Consider the following 20010-nt stretch of genomic DNA (forward strand, 5'->3'; position numbering starts at 1 on the left):
ACATCTGGTTCTTTAAGTGCCACGGAGGTGCTATGAACTATGCATAAAATACATTTACACACACACAGAATAAGACAAAATGTGTATTCCCAGTCACTGCTTTATAATACTGATAGAATAGGTTATTCCTATTAAATGCAAAAACAATTGTTTTACTGGTTCTATAAAGAAATACTAGTATACCCACAATACAATATATACAACATTCTTATATAGATTTCACACCAAAATGAGTGGGTTGAAAACCCGGGTCAACCTGGTAAAAATAGGCGATTGACACCTTTCCCATTGCTAGGAGAAATGCCGTTTTTTCTGGTGCGTCACGTACGACATCACGAACACGGCGGAAAAGGGGCGCGATATTAGTTCAGTGTGATTGGGAATAAAACAGTAGAGGAGACGGCAACTAAAACACACAACAACAATAAACTGCAAAACTTGAAAAAAAAAGTACTTTGAGCCGTTCAAAAGAATGGGAATCGTTCATGAATGGCCCGACACTAGAGCGGAAGCAGCGTGGAGCAGCAAGCAGCGTGGAGCGCCGGCGGCACGGACACCCCACGCTGCCGGCGCTCCCCCGTGCACAGACACTCCACGCTGCCCCTGCTCCCCCGTGCACGGACACTCCACGCTGCGCGCACCGCTCCGTTGGCGGTGGGGAGCGGGGAGGAAAGGTGTATGAGTGGAGCCGCTCACCTATGTGCGGGGTGACGATAGTGAAGGGTCGCAGGTAGGTCTTCCTCATGTTCTGCGCCAGCGTGTTGGCGTAGTCCTCGTAGCGGCGCAGGAGGGCGGCCGTGCCCCCCTCCGAGTTCTGGATCAGCTCCCAGTGTGGCCGCGTGTCCGGGGCCAGGATGGCGCTGCCCACCCGCACCAGGTTCTGACAGGACAGCAGGGAATCTGCTTTATTTACTGTTCCTTTAACAAAGCTGTGGATCCAGCGTGAACACTGTCATGCCCCGCTGGGCAGCACATGTTTATTTATAGATAGATATTTCATCCATCCAGGGAGGGAAACTGTGGTGTTACAGCGGATCCCATCAAAAATCAATTGGCAATAATATAAATAAAACAGAGAAGAATCGTCAATATGAATAAACATGTAAATGATGTGAGAAATAGAAAAACTTGGCAATATATAATAAACCTGAAAAATAACAATTAACAACAAAAAGAAGAAAATAATCATAAAATAAACTAGCCACAGTAAAAATAAAGATTACCAATGACCATAAACCAAAAAATGAACAATAAATAATTAAAATTAAAATAAATAGCAAGAAAAAAAATAGATAGCCAACAGAAAAAGTGACAATATACAATAAACCTAAAAACAAGAAAAAATAACACTAAAATAAAAAATAAATACGTTCACTGATTTTCTGTGTTTTTTGTTGTGCAACACCTCTGTACATGTAAACATATGAGGGTGTTGTTTACCTCGGTGAAGTGCACGTCCTTGGTGGCCGTCAGGTTGAAGCCCTGCTGGTTGCTCTCGTGCCGCAGTAAGCTCTGCGTGAGCCGGTACGCCACCTTCACGTCGCTGCCGTAGTACTTGTACGTGTGCGAGGTGGCGTTGGCCAACATGGCAGCCGTCCGCTTCACGTGCTCAGAGTCCAGGAAGGACGCGTTTCGGGAGAGCTTTTCTGACTAGGAGACGGAAAAAGCCGGACAACCATTTTTTATTTTATTTTTTTTGAGAAAGAGTGAAGAGCAATGTTGTTCAATTCTGAATGTGATGGTCAATCATATGATTTGCGCGCACCAGCCCTTTGAGCTTGGAGAAGGAGACGGAGGTGCAGTTGAAAAGATTGGGGGGCAGCCATCCCTTGTGCTCGTCGCAGTGGCGAACGGCCGTCCCTGGGAACGGACCGGAAAAATGTGAGAACCCGTGAAGGCCCGGCAGAGAGGAAGCAGAGGGAGCCGCCGGACCATTTCACCCCGTTACTTCAGAGACATTTTGATGAGCTGCCAAAACGCGTCTCACCGAAGGATCCCCTGGGACAGGGAACGGCAGCGGGAAGGCCAAATTTAGTCCTGGGCCACCAGATCCCGGCCTCGATGGCCTGAGGACAGCTGTCATAGATCACTGAGGAGAAGGAGGCGAGGGAGGAGAATTAAATGAGTCACTTGTGAATAATGTTTGCGTGACTGCGAACCAGAGATTAATTCAGGGATAATGACCGCCTGGCTGCAGATTATCCCACTCATCACACGGCTACTTACTCAGTTAAACAATGCACTGAGACGGAATATAGAGTTGAAATTATACAATAACTAGTATGCCTGGTTGAAGGGCTTTCGCTGTGAAAAAGAGTCAGTAAAATAAAAATAACTACCAACCTGTTTACCTTACAAAAAAAACTTTGTCCAACATATAACGATTTACTGTTAGTAATGTGACATTGGACAATATACAGTATATATTTATCTCTTCTTCCACTGTAGTTTCTACATAGCGCCACAAGATGGCGCCACTCGTTAACGTTGCCCATCGACAGCCGGTCGATCGGGGGCGGGGGCTGTCGACCAATCAGGACAGAGTATTCCACAGAGCCGCGTGACGAGTTCCTACAGTTCAAGTTCAAGTTCAAGTTCAAGAGAATATTTGTCACATACGTACATACGGTCATACAGTATATGCAGCGAAATGTCATGACACCCGGTGATTACGCACAATAAGCTTTATAAGCTCTAAAAATACTAAAATGTGCATAATCGACGCGAGGTGCCTGCGCAGGCGGCCGCAGGGGGCGGCGCCAAAATCACAATCCTGGGTTCTCTAATTATATATTTGAATCGATTGCAGAATTAAATATACATTTAAATCCTCCAAAATATTCCGTCAAAAGTGTGCCTCCCCGGGGGCAGACGGGGGCACTGACCCTCGCAGCCGTTGGGCGACACCTCGGCGAAGGGGTTGTCGCATCGGTCGCACTGTCGCCCGATGACGCCCGGTTTGCACTGGCACTGGCCGCTCCTCCGGTCGCACGCCCGCGAGAAGGAGCCGATGGGGTAGCAGTCGCACAGCAGGCACGAGTCGCTGCCCGCCGGGCGGTAGTGGTTGTCCTGGAGGACAGGAGGAGGAGTGACCGAGCGGGCGGGGTTCATTTGAGGGAAGTGATTTCTGACAGGGCCCACATGTGGCTCCTGAAGTCGGGGTGGGATCAAACACGTCAGCCCCAACGCACACACACACACACACGCGCACGCACGCACACACGCAAACATGCACGCACACACACACACACACACACACACACACACACCTTGCAGCGGCACTCCCCGCTGGTCTTGTTGCAGTCGGAATCGAAGCCCTTGTCCGTGTGGCATCCACAGGGGCCGCAGGTCTTGTGGCCCCACCAGCCTCTGGGACACGGCAGGTCGGTCCTGCCCGAACACACACACACACACACACACACACACACACACACACGCACACACGCACACACAAACACACACACACACTCTCTCTCACACACACACACACACACACACACACACACACACACACACACACACACACACACACACACACACACACGTTTGTTTAGTTGCACAGTGATAAAACGCACATGGAATAAAATTCATACAGAGAAGTACTAAATAAAATACGCAGTTATACACAATAATAATAATAATAATAATAAAAAAATAAAATAAAATAATAATAATAATAATAATAATAATAATACAGATATAATACTGAGAATACTGTTTATACAAATTTATGAGACGTGAATGACATGAGAACCGACAGCAAAGATCAATAAGAGAAATCAATACGTCCTGAATATGGAATGATGTACTCTACTTTTTCTCGCAGTACTGGCCGAAGTAGTTGCTGGGACAGTCGCAGGTGTAGCCTCGAGAGGAGCTGGACTTCCGGGTGCAGGACGACTCATGTTCACACGGGTTGAGGGAACAAGCCTCGGTGCAGTTGCTGCCATAGTAACCTGCACGACAGGAGCACAAAGGAGGTTCACCGTTTGAAGCCGGGGTGTAAACTGACACTTTAGTTTTTTTGTTTTTTACGCTCTATAAACTTTGTAAGCAGCATGACCACGTAGCGTATCAACACAATCAGATTATCTGATTTTTCCGAGTGAGAACAAAGGATTTTTCTGATTATAATCCACTGGTATGTACTTATCTACCAGCAGCAGTAACTGTATTCACACCTGATACACCAAAAGTGTATTTAATTGAAACCGCTTAAGTGTGTTAGAAGTTGTACTTAAGACCTGCTTAAATACATAAAACAATGTTTTTCATGTATTTTTGTTTACAACCCAAATAAACACAATTTGAGTGTACTTACACTATGACAAACACACAATGACTAGTATACTAAAGCTGTACTCTAAAGGGTACATAAAGTACCACAAAATACACTTCAAGTATGCTCACAAAACAGTAAAATGGGTAAAAACACACATTAAACAGTCTTTATAGATACAAAAAATATACACTCTACAAATAGATAATCGACAAAATCTTCCAAAATAATGACGCTAGTAACGGTGACATCCTCTGAGTATTCACGGTGAGTGAGGACGTCTGACCCGTGAGGCAGGTGCAGGAGTAGCTGTCCCAGTCGTCGCTGCAGTAGCTGTGCGCAGGGCAGGGGCCGGAGCCGCAGGGGTCCGGGACGCTGCAGCCCGCCTCCACGTTCACCTTGCGGGCCTGGGCCGGGCGGAGGCTCGCCCCCACGTGCAGACCCTGGGGACCGGCACACGGAACAAAAGCGTCTCACACGCGCGGCACGGGAACACACGCACGCCCGCGTCAGAGCCCGCCCGGCGCGCCCACCCTGCCAACCTGTATGCAGCCTCGGAAGCCGTGCTGTATCTTCCCGTCGGGGCCGGCCACGCCCCCCACGCTCACGCTCTTCAGCCGGGAGTCCCTCAGCTTGCCGTCCACCTCCATGCTGGCCTGGAACACCACGTCACGTGCATTTTGTACCGTTTTCCAGTGTGAAGAGCAAGCAGCACGAGCCCCCGGCGCAAAACTATCCAATAGTATTTTAATGTTTTCGGTACATATTATGTATGGACGCTTAAAGGACAAGTTTGCTCAGACGTCCAGTCCAGCTTTGTCGTATCTTTTTTTTTTTTTTTTATGTAACTGTAATATCAAAACAACTTTTTGCAACTGCAGCGGTACATCCAAAGCATACGGACGGCCACGGGAGGTTGCCCGTCGGAAGCGGGCGACCTCCCGTGGCCTCCGTGCGGGCCTCGCGTTAGCACGGATGTAGTCAAAAAGATCCTGAAAAACCTGATGGAGCGTCGAGTTTCGGAGCCTTTTTTGTGGCTATAACAGCATAACGACGGGGGAGACAGAGGAACATGTATTTTTAGCACGGTGAGAAGTAGCATCACTTTCTCAATATTAAAATAACCAGCTTGTAATATGAACATATTATAAACATATTGTAAATGATGGGAACCAAAGACTTTTTCAAAATGTTTTTACTGAATATCTTAATAACTTTTTAGAACTTAATAAAGTCAAAAGACTCTGAACCTGTCCTTTAATTCAGCGGTTGTCAACCTGAGGTCCACGGACCCCCAGGGCTTCCTCGAGAGGTTCCAGGGGGTCCCCGGCAAAATGATTAATTATTCAACTAACCCGTTTTAATAAGCCATGCATTGAATTCATCTACAAGATGTCAGCACAATGAGGGAATGCACAATAATGAGCGTTTCTGTACCTCCCTAAGCACAGAACAGACACAGAACGGAGGTTTGGACTAAATCACATCCAACAATAAAAATCCTCTCAGATCGGGCTCCCAGAGGCGAAATGTTAAAGTCAAACCGGGCGCGGGGCCTCGACGCGGACGTCACTGCTTGGACAGTTAGTCGGCTCCAGCTCACCAGGTAGAGGCCGTGGTCCAGGGACAGCACAGCCCTGTGATGGGAGGACGTCGCCGCAGAGCCGCTGATATCCAGCTGCAGGTGATGCCAGTCTCCATCGTTCACCAGGACCTCCTCCACCCGGGAGAGGGTGGAGTCCTCCCCTCTCTGCAGGCCCATCACCACGCTGCCCTCACGCAGCTGAAAGAGGCGGAGAGAGGGATGAGCGCACGCGGCCGACGAGGCCGAGCTCTGAGAAAGGAGAAGGCTGGCGGGAGGCTCCAGAGGGAGGAAGATATTCTGCGGCGTTTCACATGAGCAGAATGAAGAGTACAGCGGCAGCTCGTCTGTAACTGCTTCTGTGAGAACGCTCGTGCGTTAAAACAGTCGTAGGTCGAAGCAATTTTTCCCATATGAATGATGACATCATGAAGGGTGAAAACAAACAAAATACACAGAACAAACACAGACGCGCCAACTGCAAATTTCCACGCTCGTATCTTGGAGCAGTCGGTCGCAAGTCGATACAAATTTTGGCGACTATCGCTGCTGGTGTCTTGGATTAGTGGTCAGTAGGTGCGGTCGTGGGACAGGTACCACTGTACTTCATTCTTACACATTCAATCGTTTAAAAGTATGAATAGTATAATAGTTTAATCATTGCAGTACTACACGTTCTAAGAGGAACAACATAGTGCACGGCCGTCTCAGTGCAGATGCTCAGGCCGCCACCAGGGGGCGCCTCGTTCCACAGAAAGTCCCATCAGGCTGGCTGCTTGAGAAGTGAGCCCTCCCAGCCCCCTGCTGAGATGCACCTCACTGAGCTGGAGAAAAAGTGAAGCAACATCTTTCTGTTCTCTTGCCTTTTCCTGCATTTGCTCATTTTCGGTAAATTAAAACATTTTTTGTAACTGTCATTTAAACTTTAGAAAATACAATATAAACTATTTTGAATGGAGTGAAAATGATGATGATCTTATACTTACAACACACAATAAAACTGCCAGTTTATTTATATATATATATATATATATATATGTACGTATGTGTGTGTGTGTGTATGTGTGTTAGTGTCTGTATGTGTGCTTGTGTGTGTGTGTGTGTGTGTGTGTGTGTGTGTGTGTGTGTGTGTGTGTGTGTGTGTGTGTGTGTGTGTGTGTGTGTGTGTGCTGTCACCTGCAGGGTGAGGTTGTGCTGCAGCCCTGCAGAGAGGAGCAGCAGCGTGGCGCTGGGCTGGCGGGTTCGGAACATGAGCTCCACGTGCGCCGGCACGGTAACGCCCGCCGCCAGGTGATCCCACTGCAACACACTGTTGCCCAGGTAACGCTGCGGGACGCCCATCACTACAGCGAAACAACACACGGGGAGAGAGACGGCGGTGAAGCGCGGGAGGAGAGGGAGAAAGAGAGAGGAGGGCACGACGACGGGGAACGGGGGAAGACGAGTTGGGAGCGAGGGAGCAATCAGGAAATGGCTGACGAGCTCACAGCAGGTGGTTTCCCTTCTTCACCGCAGGTGTAATAGGTTCCCTCCCTCTCTCTCTCTCCCTCCCTCTCTTCCATTTATCTTAGGGAGCATGTTCGGTGTCTTTCATGGGACAAATTCATTTTATGTCGGTCATTACGTTCCAATGGCCCCAAACTAAAGGACTGGTATTTATTCTGAACTGTAAAAAATAAATGTGGAATTATTTATGGTTCACCACTCAGTACTTGCGTGTATATACTGTATATATATATATATATATATATATATATATATATATATATATACAGTATATATATACACACACACACACACACACAGTATATACATATATATAAAGTGGTGTTGGTCTTCCCTCCTGTGAGGATGTGTGTATACGTGCTTTGCCTTCTATGCATTCCAACCGTAACAGAAGGCACATTATAATATTATTTCCATATCGGAAATAAATAAACATGAACGCAGGCGGCTGCTCCCCTCCTGCCACCTCACCTCGCGGTGCCCAAAATCACCGCCAATCACGCCCTCAGAGGCGGCGGATTATTTATGTCCAATCAGGGCCGAGCGCGCTGGGGCTGTAAGCGTCGGCTGGGGAGGAGAGCCTGAAAGAGGCGGGGGGGTGCACGCCGAGTGCGCTTCAGTCCAACAACTGCACTTTGCACTTTGAGGAAGGAGCCTTTGATCTCTTTAATCAACTGTTTATCATTGTTTGGCTTCATCATGCATTAAAGCCCCATTTAAAACGTTCGACTGGAGATGTGGTTTGGACCGGTTTCCACGTCGGCCCCTGGCGGGGCCCCTTCTGGCCCCGCCAGGTTTATCGGCAGATCAAGGTTTACACGACGGAAGCCTCCGCTGATCCAGAGCCTCAATCCAGCCCCCCCCCCCCCAAAAAAAACAACTCCCTCACACGGAAGCTGCAGCTCTCTGAGAGGAGGAGCCTTCTCCTCAACCTGGAGGAACTAAAATGTAAGAAGTTTGCCGCGGTGGCACGGCCCGCTCACTCATTTGAGTCCCTGGTGCAGATTTGACATGTGCAGGGGACGGATCGGGTGGAGGAAACAGGTGGAGGAGGAAACTCAAAAACGCTGATGAATTCGAAAGTGGTGCGGCACCGTCTCCCCAAAACAGGGGGAAAAAAAAACCGCATCCCTCCTGTACGATGATGTCACAGTTCATATGAAACACGATCAACCTCCGCTCCCGCCCGTGTCTCCATGATGCACCTGGCGTCGGTGTTTTTTTGGGGTTTTTTTTTCTCCGAGCGCCCCGCGTGACGGTGCCCTCGCACTCACCCCGCTCGCAGCTGGGACCCCCGTAGCCCAGGGGGCAGTCGCAGCTGAAGGACCCCCACAGGTTGACGCAGGTCCCCCCGTTCTGACACGGGCTGGTGTTGCAGAAGTGCCGCTTGGCCGAGCATCCTGCGGGCCCCGGGGAAAGACAGACAGACAGACAGACAGAGAGACAGACAGGCAGACAGACAGACAGACAGGCAGACAGACAGACAGACAGACAGGGGGGGGGTAAACTATTCATACCAGGTAATGTGATCGCCCCCCGCTGTGCTCAGCGTAATTCATTCCTCTGTTTAAATTTAAACAGACGCCGCAGCGTTAGGGCCACAATAGAAAATAGAAAATAAAGGTAAAAAATAATAATAATAATAACAATTGAGATAAAGCTCCAGCCCCGCCCCCACCTGGCAGCGTGCCGTTGTTGGCGATGAAGCTCGCCATGTCGATGTGGCGGTCGTCGATGCGCAGGTTCTTCATGCAGCCCACGAACTGGCGGTTGTGGACGGGGAAGTCCTCGGGCAGCTTGGGAACCCCCCCGAGCAGCAGGGGGCCCGTCAGGTCCAGGGACCTGAGGAGACACGGAGGCTCCTCGTCAAGGTGACAAACGGCAGAGTTTTGCCGTCTTTGCACATTTTAACATGTTCTTTCCCCCCTCTCATCGGGGTGAACGCGGGAAAGAAAACAAACATCCCAACGAGGACGAGAAAACAACAGCTTCGGCAAACAGTGAAATCAGTGGGACACAAGCCCCTGCTCGCACGTGACGGGCGCAACCTGTGACATCCCGGCGGGAGTGAAATTACCTGTACGTGTCATCAAGCCGCAAAAAAAAAAAACACAGAATATTCCAAATACTCACTTTTTGGAGCCGGACTGGCTGCCCTGCGCCGAGCAGCTGTAGTTCCCGATCATGTGACCGAATCTCAGCGCCACCGAGGTGTCGCAGTTGTCCACCGTCACCACGACGACCTTCTGGTCCGAGGGTCCCTGGGGCAGGCCGGCCTGGTTCAGGACGGGCTGCGGAGAGGCAGGAGGAAGGCCGTGAAAAGCCAGGTCCAGGAGTGAGGGACGGACCGGCACCAGATACTGAGAACTCCTCCTCGTTCATCAACGCTTCCGGCTCGGGATGATGAACTGAACTAATCAACAAAGGGTCGCCTACATATTTGATGTTGGATCATTTATCTCAGTCAATAAAAGAAAAGGCGCCGTGTGCTTGGTCTCACTCGAATAATTGGGATCCCTGTTGCAATCTTTAGGACTTCGATGTAGACGAGCCGATCACATTTTGGGTCAAATCCACGACGAAATCCAGACAATTCTGTGACACGACGTGTTTGAGGACCCTCGAGTGGGTTGTCAGCTGAGGTCCAGAAATACCCCAAAAAGACTGACGCGTCTTTCAAGGCGCTTCTATTTGAGGCGCGGCGGTATTTTTGGGTTTGGTGGCGTCTTATAAATAGGGTAGAAAGGAAAAAAAAAAAAAAAAAAAAGCTTTTCTTAGACGCACGGCGGGCGAAAGCAGCTCAGCCGTCGTGACCGGAGAAGCTGAGGAAGCCGAGCGAGGCCGCGGGCGGCTCCGTCGCTTTCGGGGGGGGGGGCTCCCGTTTGAAGAATCAATCTGCTGGCGCCCGTCGCACCCCCATTCAGCCCCACCGCCTCTGTTGTTCCCCAGCATTTCAGCGATTTGAAAAGAACAACAGCGAAAGCCAACAACAGAGGCAGACAATCAAACACACACACACACAATAAGGGTTTGCCCTCTGCAGGACAGTGCTCCAGGATTCGTTTCATTGTCCGAGGGGTCAACGGAGGCGAACACAAAGGGAGGAGGGGCGTGCGCGGGTGAGAATGATGATCCCGTCGCCAAAGGGTCGCGACCCCTATTCGGCCAGCGCCGAGCCGGCCTTCACCCCGGGTGGAGTTCAAGCCGGTGGCGCGGGCCGCCAATCGGACGGGATTCCCACGTGGTCGGTGTGGTCCGGTGACGATGGGAGGAAGGAGTGCCGTTGTCTTCCTGCTCTAGCTGCTGGGTCGTCACGTTCCATCCCTGATGGCGGCGGCTCGGGAAAGGATCGGCCCCCTCGCCGCCGCAGGTCATGACGGCGCTGTGCGTCTGATCCCTTAAACTCCAAGTTCCTAAAAATGGACACCCGACCAAGTGGACGGCTGTCCGCTCCGCCGCTTGGACATTTTTGGGACAGCGGCTGCAGCTCCACTGCCTCCACTGGGGTCTCCTGAGGCTATTTGTAGCAGAGCAGGTTTGAAAACGCACCTCTATGAGCCGCGGGTGGTGCTCCCTGATGGAGAAGCAGCGAGGGGTGTTCATGGTGTCTTGCGGCGTTTGTGCTCGAAGAAAGGGTGACGGACACGTCGATCCGCCAAACTGCTGCTCTGCGCGACTAACGCCGAGCTGAAAAGAACAGCGTTTGGTTTAAAGGTGTTTTTTTTTTGTTTGTTTTTTTTGGGGGGGGGGGGGGGGGGGGGGGTTGCGGGGGACCCGAAAACACGCAACGCCGAGCGCCTGGAGGCCTGAATGCATGTCCTGGGATTCCAGAGGAAGTTAGGGAGGTGGGATCTGCCATCACGTTGCTCTTTTGTCAATAACACATAATTACTTTTGGCAGAAGAAACAAAAGCACCTCGTCTGCGTGTGTGAACAACGTGCGGCTCGCCGCCCAAAATTTGTTGCAAATTTGCTCACGATGGAACAGGAACATTTCTGACTTGAGTGGAACAGTTTGCTGGAGCGGTCACAGATGGAATGGGCGGACACGCTTTTCCTCCTCCGCTATGAAAGCTCCACAACGCGCCGCGGTCCAGATCCGCCGGCTCTTTCAGCCGGCTCCGCCGCTGGCCGCGGCCCCCGGGGGCCCCGGCCCCTATCAGTCACGCCGCTGACGCCCCCATAATGAGCGTCCGCTAATCGTCCGTCGGGCACAAAGCCCTGTCAGCGCCGATCGGAACGCGCATATTTATTTTGGAGCAGATTAAACAGCGCCCCCGGACGCCTCCGCAGGGCCTTGTGGGAAGATGACTTTGGGCGCCGCCCTCGGTGACAGCGCGGCACAAGGAGGAGCACGGCGGCAAACAACAGCAGATACGGCATCTGAGACGGACTGTAACACCCGTGGCAACCGGAGCTCAAAGCCCGAGTCAACACTATCTCTGCTTTCCTTCTCCCCTCTCTGGGCCCTCTCCCGCTCTGCCTCTGTCTGAGAACAGAGAGAGGGGGCACCTTCCCCGGGGCCCGCATCACTCACTGCTCGCGGCCCCAAAGGAAGCTCGGCGGCGCACAAAGGCCGCGGTCATTGCCATTCTCCGCAGTCCCCGCCGCCCTGAAAGGCACATTTCAATCTGGAGACGCTCCCCCCTCCGCCTCGCCCCGGCCCCCCCCCCCTGCGGTCGGGGCCGGGGCAGATCGGGCCGCCGGGGGGGCCGCTACCTCGATGGGGGAGAGGAGCCCCCTCCCTACCTCGGGGACTCCAGGGGTGCACGGGAGGGTAAGTTCTATCTGACCCTCGGATCGGGGCCCCCCCCCTGCGGGCCCCGTGGAAAACCACCTTGCTGAATGTTCAACTTGTGGTCTGTGTGGTGAACGGGACGTTGCATTAAAGAGCAAGTTGAATTCTTACAAGTGCTGACGACGGCAAAGCACATCAAAGGTGATGAATGTGCAGATCTTTAAGTATGTAAAACGCCAAAAAAACAACCTAGATGTTTCATTTAGGGGTCAAAGAAAACTCAAGCGATTCAGGGATTCATGGGACTTTCAGGAATTGTAGCACAGTGATTAATGAGACAATAATGTCCTTCTTGGCAAGAGGCTGAATAGTTTGGGTCCAGTAGCCCACGAGATGGGCTTCTTCTGGCTGGAATCTGACATGGCCGCGTTATCATAGACGCTGAATGGAATATCCACACCAGGGGAGTTGCCTAGCAACATCTTTATGATGCAAAGTGACTTCCTCAATGGGCTCAAATCTAACATCCTGTGCTGGTCTGGGAGAGGGAGCGAGAAACTACCATAAGAGGAGGAATTAAACCAGGGGGGACAGCAACAACTTCTACACCTTCACCATTTATTTTTACAGTCCAGCAGTTCTAGAGTCACATGACTTCAAGCCACATATGAAATGTGGGTAAAAATCTTTCACGTGTGTTCTGGTGTAAAATGTTGCCCTTTTGCGCTGAAAGGCATCAATCTACTGGCGACGTTGGGTATTGGAGTCATGTGAGAATCAATGTTGCTTAAAAATCCTCGACCTAGTGGTGAACACCCGGCAAATATCCGGAGCCGCTGTGAACAGAAGTGTGTGGGAACGGAAGCAGTAACATTTCCGTAAGCTAGGGGTGGAGCTAGAGGTGGAGCGAGCACAAATAGGGTTCTTTACGAATATTTATTTTGTACAAAACATTTAAAAATATATTTGTTTTCGGGAAGAAAAACAAACCCTTGGGAAAAATTGCGAGTCCGGTCCGAACCGCGGTGCTCGGCTGCAAAGAGGAGAAACTGAAACACGTCCGGTCTCTACGGAGACAGGTCTTTATATTCTTAAATGTTATTATTGTTCTTCTTAAAAATGCCACTCACACCCCAGACGGGTCTTTTACATTTAGGGGTGCGGTGATGGAGAACGGGTGGAGAGCGTTCATTCTCCGGAGGCAGAGAGTGTAGGGCTGGTTGAAAAATTTGCGTTCCGTTCGATGAACGTCAGAATAAAATGATAAAACAATAAAAAAAAAAGTCTACAATAAATACTATTTTTATTGTTTTTTGTTTTTTTTCATTTGTTATTTTCTATTACCGCGGAGTGTACGTGGGCTGGTCCGCACCCAGAGTGATGTGACTCCACCGGAGTCACATCACCTGTCCTCAGTGCGCCGGGGGCGAGGGTCTGGACTAATCCCTGGACCCTGCCCTGGAGTAGGGGCTAAAAAAAGTCGCTCAAAACGGAGTTCTAAGAACCACAAACCTTCCTAGTTCCTACAGCGCGGACAAAAAAGAAGGGACGGTTCCTCCGAAAAGTTATATAAAAGAACTATAAAAGGGTTCCTGCGGTGCGAAAAGGCCTGTTGCGCCCGGGGACGGGGGGCTCTCTCTCCTCTCGGTCAGCGGAGCGGAGGGTCCGCGGGTGTGCCCGATTTTTTTTTTTCGTCCAGCAACGTTACAGATTCCATGTGGGAAAGGGGCTTTTGTCAAGCTCTCTCTGTGGCACCCTTCCACATCACCAGTCTGCCAAGCGCTGGTCTTAAGGGCGACACAGTAGCACAACAAAGCTGCAACCAAAGGAGTCGAAAAGGAGGCAAAGTGACAAGTTGCCGCGAATGCATCCGTGTAAATGTGTATTTATCCATATTTCAGCGGAGGAACGAATAAGAAATGGATCCCGCCCCGACTTGGTTTTCCCTCCTACCTTGTTGTAGTAGTGGATCTGGACCTGATGCCACTGGCCGTCGCTGACGCCTCCCAGGACAAACGGCGAGGCGGTCGTCTTGGTCTCGCCTGGGACACGAGGGACAAGGTCAGACATGCGTTTCCATTCAGACATCCCTACCAACACCCAACGCAACACAGGCATCACACCAGAAAAATATTCCCAATACAAAGGCGGGACAGGGTGAGGTTTAGGATTTAAGATTTGGAATCGCTGCGGGGGTCATCGTGTCGGAACGGTGTCGACTCCTCTACCTGCAGAGAAGGTGAGCTGGACCTGCTCGTTGACGATCTCCACGGCGATGAAGTCGTGCTTCTCGTTGAACCTGCCGTTGTACAGCAGCAGTCCGTTGGGTTCTCTGGTGGCAAAGCTGGAAAAACACAGCAAAGGGGCACCGCCTGAAACGAAGCCTCAACACCTCGAGCCACAGAGTCATGTCCAGCTTTGATTTCAGAACGAGGATGAAGTCAGGTTAAAATGGCACGCGAGTAGATCCTTTAATTTAGAGGCCGTGGAGCCGATCTCCTGATCGTATCGACTGCCTTTTGTTGAGCGTGAAGCTCTGTGCCACGAAAACAAGGGAGGGGGAAAAAAACAAAAACAACCTCCTGCAAAACCGTTTTTAGATTCTTCCCGGTGACATGGACTCAAGGAGCAGCCGAGCAGAGAGCATCCAGTGCCTCCTGCGAGAGGCTTTGTTAGAATATGGAGCAGAGGGGATCCTGCTGGAGCAGCCTTCACATGGCGCTGCTCCTTCAGATTCTGTTTCCCAAAGGAAACTATTATTTACAGAACAAATTGAACAAGATCCTAAAAACATCAAAATGACTGCCTCTCAAAACGGTCTGTGAAGACGTACGTGCTCAAAGCATGTGTGCTCAGCCACCACGAGATCTCATGTTAAGATTGAAGTTGTCACGTAAGCACTTTTGTTTTATTGAATCTTCTTGTTCATTTGAAGATGTTTTGTATTGTATTGTATTCTGTTGTTGTTGTCTTCGTTGCCACATTTTTTCTTGTTTATTTTTTTTAGGTCTATTCCATTGTTTTTTGCTAATTTTTAGGTTTATATTTACTGTCTATCGTTAGGTTATCGTTGTGGCGGAGCAAGGGCGTGGCTGAGCCCCCGAGTCGCCCAAATGAGCGGCGGACGGGTGCGATCCGCCGCAGGGAGCTTTCTGAACGCCTGTGTGTCCTGCAGCGGGGAGCGGCCAACAGGACGGACCGCAACGTCATTCCTCCTGCGCCCAAAGCCGTTATTACTTATTATTCAGCCTTTTTGTGGAGTTTCATCATGAAAAACCTTCTGCCATGTCGGCCAAAAACACTCGGCCTCCCTCCCCGAAGCCGTGGGCGGAGACTCCCACTCCCTCCACACATCTATCTATCTATCTATCTATCTATCTTTCTATCTATCTTTCTATCCATCCATCCATCCATCCATCTATCTATCTATCTATCTATCTGTCTATCTTTCCATCTACCCATCCATCTATCATCTTCCCTCTCTCATTGACAGGCTCCTGTAGTACAGTAATGGAGGCTGCTGTGTGATCCAGGGGCTTTAGTGATGTGGAGCTTTCACACAGATCACTGAGCAGATAACGGGGTTAATGGCGAGCGCAGACCCATAGCGACCCAGCCAGCCAATCAGCCGCGCAGACACAGACATGCCCGTCGACAGCTTGCACGGCAACATGGGGTACCAGAAAGTCAGGAAAGGCATAGAATAGCAACGGGGGAGGGGGGGTAGACGGAGAGAGAAAGCGGGAGAAAACTAGGGCAATGTCAAAGCAGCGGGGCGGGGGAGCAACCGGAGCACGAGCGAGGGGAAGAAACGTGCATCAAACGGGGAGTGGAGCAGCATGACGGGCGGCGTCAAACCACGGCTCTCACAGAGCCAGAGCGGAGGAGAGGAGCTGCAGATCCCTGCTCACCTCCGGAGAAGAGAGCGAGGCGCGAGGAGCCCCAGGCCCCAGGCCCCAAGCCCCAGGCCCCAGGCCCCAGGCCCCAGCATAGTTCGGAGAACGGCTCGGAATGCCGCAGCTCCATATTAGGGACCGGATCCAGAATATCGTCTGAGAAATTAAACTCAGCTACTCCCTCCAATCGCATCGAATGTAAAAGGCCTCGATCGCAGCGGTCCCGCATGTCATTTTGGTTTTGTTTGAATCACTCCAGACCAATCAACACCCTTTGCCTCGATCGAACCTACCAAGCGAGGGGGAGCAGGAAAGACACGCGTCGTCTCCGTCTGATCTGACGTCATATCTGATGCCTGAGAACTGAAGAATGACGCAACTTGTGTTTTCAGAGGCTCAGTAACTTACAACTGAGAGCTGCACACGGCTCTTCAATGCCAGTGATTTATGAATGAGATCTCACAGGTTTTACATGAGCTCTACACCGCATCCAATTCAAACCAGAACTTCAAAGTGGCTGCGTTTCAATTATTATTGTTGAGGTGCCGAGCTAATTAAAACCTTCATTAACAGAGCGTTGCATTGCAACGAACGCAGCGAGACGCCGGGATCCTCAAACCAAAACATCTCGGGATTGGCCTAAAAAAAAAAGAGGTATCTGGGTCCCTCTCCGTTGGGGCCGACGGGGACGGGGACGCCTTGCGTGCGGAGCCATTTGTGCAGCGTTGGTGATCCGGAGCATGGCTGAGGGGCAGAGCTCCGCTGACCTGCTTGCGAGGAAAAATGATAAGCATGACCTCGGAAGCAAGCGAGCAGAGGAAAAAAAAACAAAAAACAAGGCAATAAAAAAACGGAGCTTCTCCGGCGCATCAGTGAAGACGGAGATCAGGATAAAAGAGACGCGGATAAAAACAGAACAAAACAAGAAAAACCAGAGCGGCGCAATAAACCTAATGGCAAGAAAAATTCTATATTTTTCTTTAAATTAATTATTTCCAGCCCTGGCCTCGTCACGTAGTCTTTCACGTATCGATTTAAAAAGCTTCTCCGCGTCTTCCCCCCTGAGCCCTCTCAACTATGAGAGTAATCAGCTGGAACTAAACACTGACTCCATTGGAATCATCCAGTGTCACGTTCGGCTCCCCTCAGCAAGAATAACAAACGGCTCGACGGCGTCAGGTCACGCTGCCTGTCGGCCGCGCGGGGGGCGCTGGAAACACAAATCCATCCATTCACGCCCCGTTTTTGGGCACGACCCCGGGTTATATCTTTGGAAATGGGTTTTTTGTTGTTGTTTTTTTTTGCATCTTGCAGTAAACGCAGGCGCGGATTCACAGTGGATGTGGATTCAGAGCGCTGTCAACTCCCGCCAATGACTCATGAATCTTCACGTATTATTTATTTTGGGAGGCGCAAACATCTTCCTATAGAACGCAGCTCTAGAGAGACGGTTACGAAATGTTTGGATGGTGTAGGGTTTAAATACCGCTTTAAATAATGTACGACACTGGGATTTAAAGGAAATCAAAGGAAGTTCACTTCAAGACATAAACCACCGCTTTTCGAAATCTTTTCCTTTCCTCAAATGAATCGAGGAATCGCCAAAAGAACGGCGAACGAGGACGGACGTCGTCTGAATTAAAAATAACCCGGTTACGGTAGAAACCTGATCGGTGGCGTCTCAGGTGACGCGGTGCTTGTGACTCTCCCGCCCGAAGCTTCGCAGCGGCGCCTTCACAGCGAGCGGCTTCGCAGCTGAAACGTAGACGGCAGCTTCATAAGAACCGGTCCGGGCGGTTCTCCGCCAAAGGGGGACGGCCATTCCAGACTAAAGGCCACATCCATAAAAACCCACAGGGGCATATTGTTTTCACCCCGACCCATTATTGGTGTGGATGGCAGCCGAGAGCGTCTAAGGTGACAAGCGCGACAATAAGTGAAGCTGAATACCCGGACACGTCCCCCGTGATTCCCTGTGAGGGCCGACGCCTTTGTTGTGATGGGAATCAAAAACAGAGTGGCTTGTCCTAAAAAGGCTTTTATCACCGCTTACACTCCGTCACGTCACATGCAGTATTTTCTCCTGGTCTATAGGCCGAATCCTATTAATATGGAAGCCCTGCTGCGTGTGCAACGTGTTCAGTATTCACAGATCATCTGCTTCCTTTAGAACCACCACCTACTCCACCTCCTCCACCTCCTCCTCCTCCTCCTCCAGCAGATCAATGGCGAGCTTGGTGGATTTAGGGCGCATAACATTCCCCTACCTGCCAAAGTGGCAAAACATCCAAGGAAATCTACCTTGACGGGTTCACTGGAAGCCAGTGTCATTGTGAAGGAAAACACAACGCAAACACACAGTATGTATTAAAAAACACACACGCACGCACACGCACACGCGAGGGAAGAAGCGCAGCTGAAAGACCTTGATGAAGCGACGGCGTGGAGACGTGCCAAGAGCTGACTCACGGCTCAAAGTGACCAGTAAAAAAGATCACACTCATGGATCTGGGATTAATGTGCTCCGCTGTGGGTTGCGCTCCTAAAATAACGACCCAAAAGCCGCAGGTCCCCGGGCATCCAGGGCAATTACGTCCGCGTCCTTTTAAGCACCTATAAACACCCTGCATGGCTTCAATATATATTAGCGTGTGTTGACCGTGTTTATTGGCAACGACAAAGTAATTTCTGCTAAAAGGACCTTTTTGCAAAACACGACTCTTAAGTGCTTCCATTATTGTTACGAAACACCCTCGCCGTTACATAAACGCGAGGGCTAAATTGGTTTAATAAAGCCCAAAGTCAGCGAGTAGGTGTGCGGGAGTGGGAAGGCCAGGGGCGGGTTATCAACGGTGAGTCACTGCGTTGGGGATCTCGCCGCCCAAGCGGTAAGCGATGCGGGTCGCGGCACCTACGAGAGCGACAGCGTGAAGTGGAAGCGCTGGCGGAGGCCCTTGAAGGTCAGGAAGGACTGCGGGGGGAAGTTGCGCGTGGTCATCTCGCAGTAGGGCTTCTCGTAGCCGCCCGCCGGACACTCGCACCTGAAGCCTCCGACCAGCAGGTTCACGCAGGTGCCGCCGTTCCTGCAGACGGCCGGTGCGCAGCGGCCCGAGCGGGACGACAGCTCACAGCGCTCCCCTGGAGACGGAGAGACGGGCGGATGGATGGGAGGTGGTGGGGGGGGGGGGGGGGGGGATGGAGGGGGAAACGAGGATTAATGTCATTTCTGCGACAAACAGCGTTGTTTTCTCCAGTGGGACTCAAACGAGCCACCTCCCCACTTTGGCCCGGGACAGACGGTGTCTTTCCTGGCTACTCTGCAGCGGCCTTACAGGGGGGCTGTGCGGGGGAGAAAAAAAACAAAAAAACAAGAATGCGATTCAAGAGGAGAGGGTTGAAAAACGAGGGAGGATGGGAAGCGAGGGATACAGCAGAGGTCGTACGGCGAGGGAGCGTAGGAACGCAGACGTCGAACAGTGCCACTGGCAACGATCCACTCCTCGGACCCGGGAGGCTGCAGCCGCCGCCACAGCCGGACCCCCCCCCCCCCCCCACACACACACACACACACACACACACACACACACACACACACACACACACACACACACACACACACACACACACACACACACACACACACACACACACACACACCGCTTCCACGCCTGAGCTGGAATTCGCGTCGACGTCGCTCAGCCGGCGGCGCGGAACCTTTCGGACGAATGTGGCAGGACTGTGACACTGGAGCGCACAGCCCGGCACAGAGACACGTCCTCATGTGGGAAAAGCAGCGACAAACAGGATCCGTCAGCTGTTACTCACCGTAGTAAATGTTAATTGGAGGCGGTTGACTGTGCATCTTGACTTGGGTGACATAAAAAGAATACTGTGTTGAGCTCTGAAAAAACTGTTAAAAATTCATAGATTTGCAAAGATACCATTCAAAAAAAATATATATATATGGATCACACTCATGTTTAATACCTCTGTTCCATCCGGTTCCAAA

The 20010-nt window shown here is 51.0% G+C and overlaps 1 protein-coding gene across 1 annotated transcript in view; it reads right to left on the bottom strand.

The window, feature by feature from the left end:
- celsr2 (cadherin, EGF LAG seven-pass G-type receptor 2) overlaps positions 1 to 20010 on the bottom strand; it is a gene marked incomplete at both ends in the record, with an annotated part of 55115 nt that overhangs the window by 9327 nt on the left and 25778 nt on the right. Inside the window, 17 exons of the mRNA XM_080001176.1 lie at positions 697 to 880; positions 1441 to 1650; positions 1766 to 1860; positions 1988 to 2089; positions 2886 to 3069; positions 3270 to 3390; positions 3815 to 3956; positions 4566 to 4722; positions 4822 to 4935; positions 5883 to 6062; positions 7038 to 7204; positions 8642 to 8767; positions 9046 to 9209; positions 9501 to 9658; positions 14059 to 14147; positions 14334 to 14449; positions 18917 to 19139. Coding sequence (XP_079857302.1) covers positions 697 to 880; positions 1441 to 1650; positions 1766 to 1860; positions 1988 to 2089; positions 2886 to 3069; positions 3270 to 3390; positions 3815 to 3956; positions 4566 to 4722; positions 4822 to 4935; positions 5883 to 6062; positions 7038 to 7204; positions 8642 to 8767; positions 9046 to 9209; positions 9501 to 9658; positions 14059 to 14147; positions 14334 to 14449; positions 18917 to 19139 — 2532 coding nt within the window. The remainder of the gene's footprint in view (positions 1 to 696; positions 881 to 1440; positions 1651 to 1765; positions 1861 to 1987; positions 2090 to 2885; positions 3070 to 3269; positions 3391 to 3814; positions 3957 to 4565; positions 4723 to 4821; positions 4936 to 5882; positions 6063 to 7037; positions 7205 to 8641; positions 8768 to 9045; positions 9210 to 9500; positions 9659 to 14058; positions 14148 to 14333; positions 14450 to 18916; positions 19140 to 20010) is intronic.

The sequence above is a fragment of the Zeus faber genome (assembly GCF_960531495.2).
Source record: "Zeus faber genome assembly, chromosome: 5".
Lineage (NCBI taxonomy): Eukaryota > Metazoa > Chordata > Actinopteri > Zeiformes > Zeidae > Zeus > Zeus faber.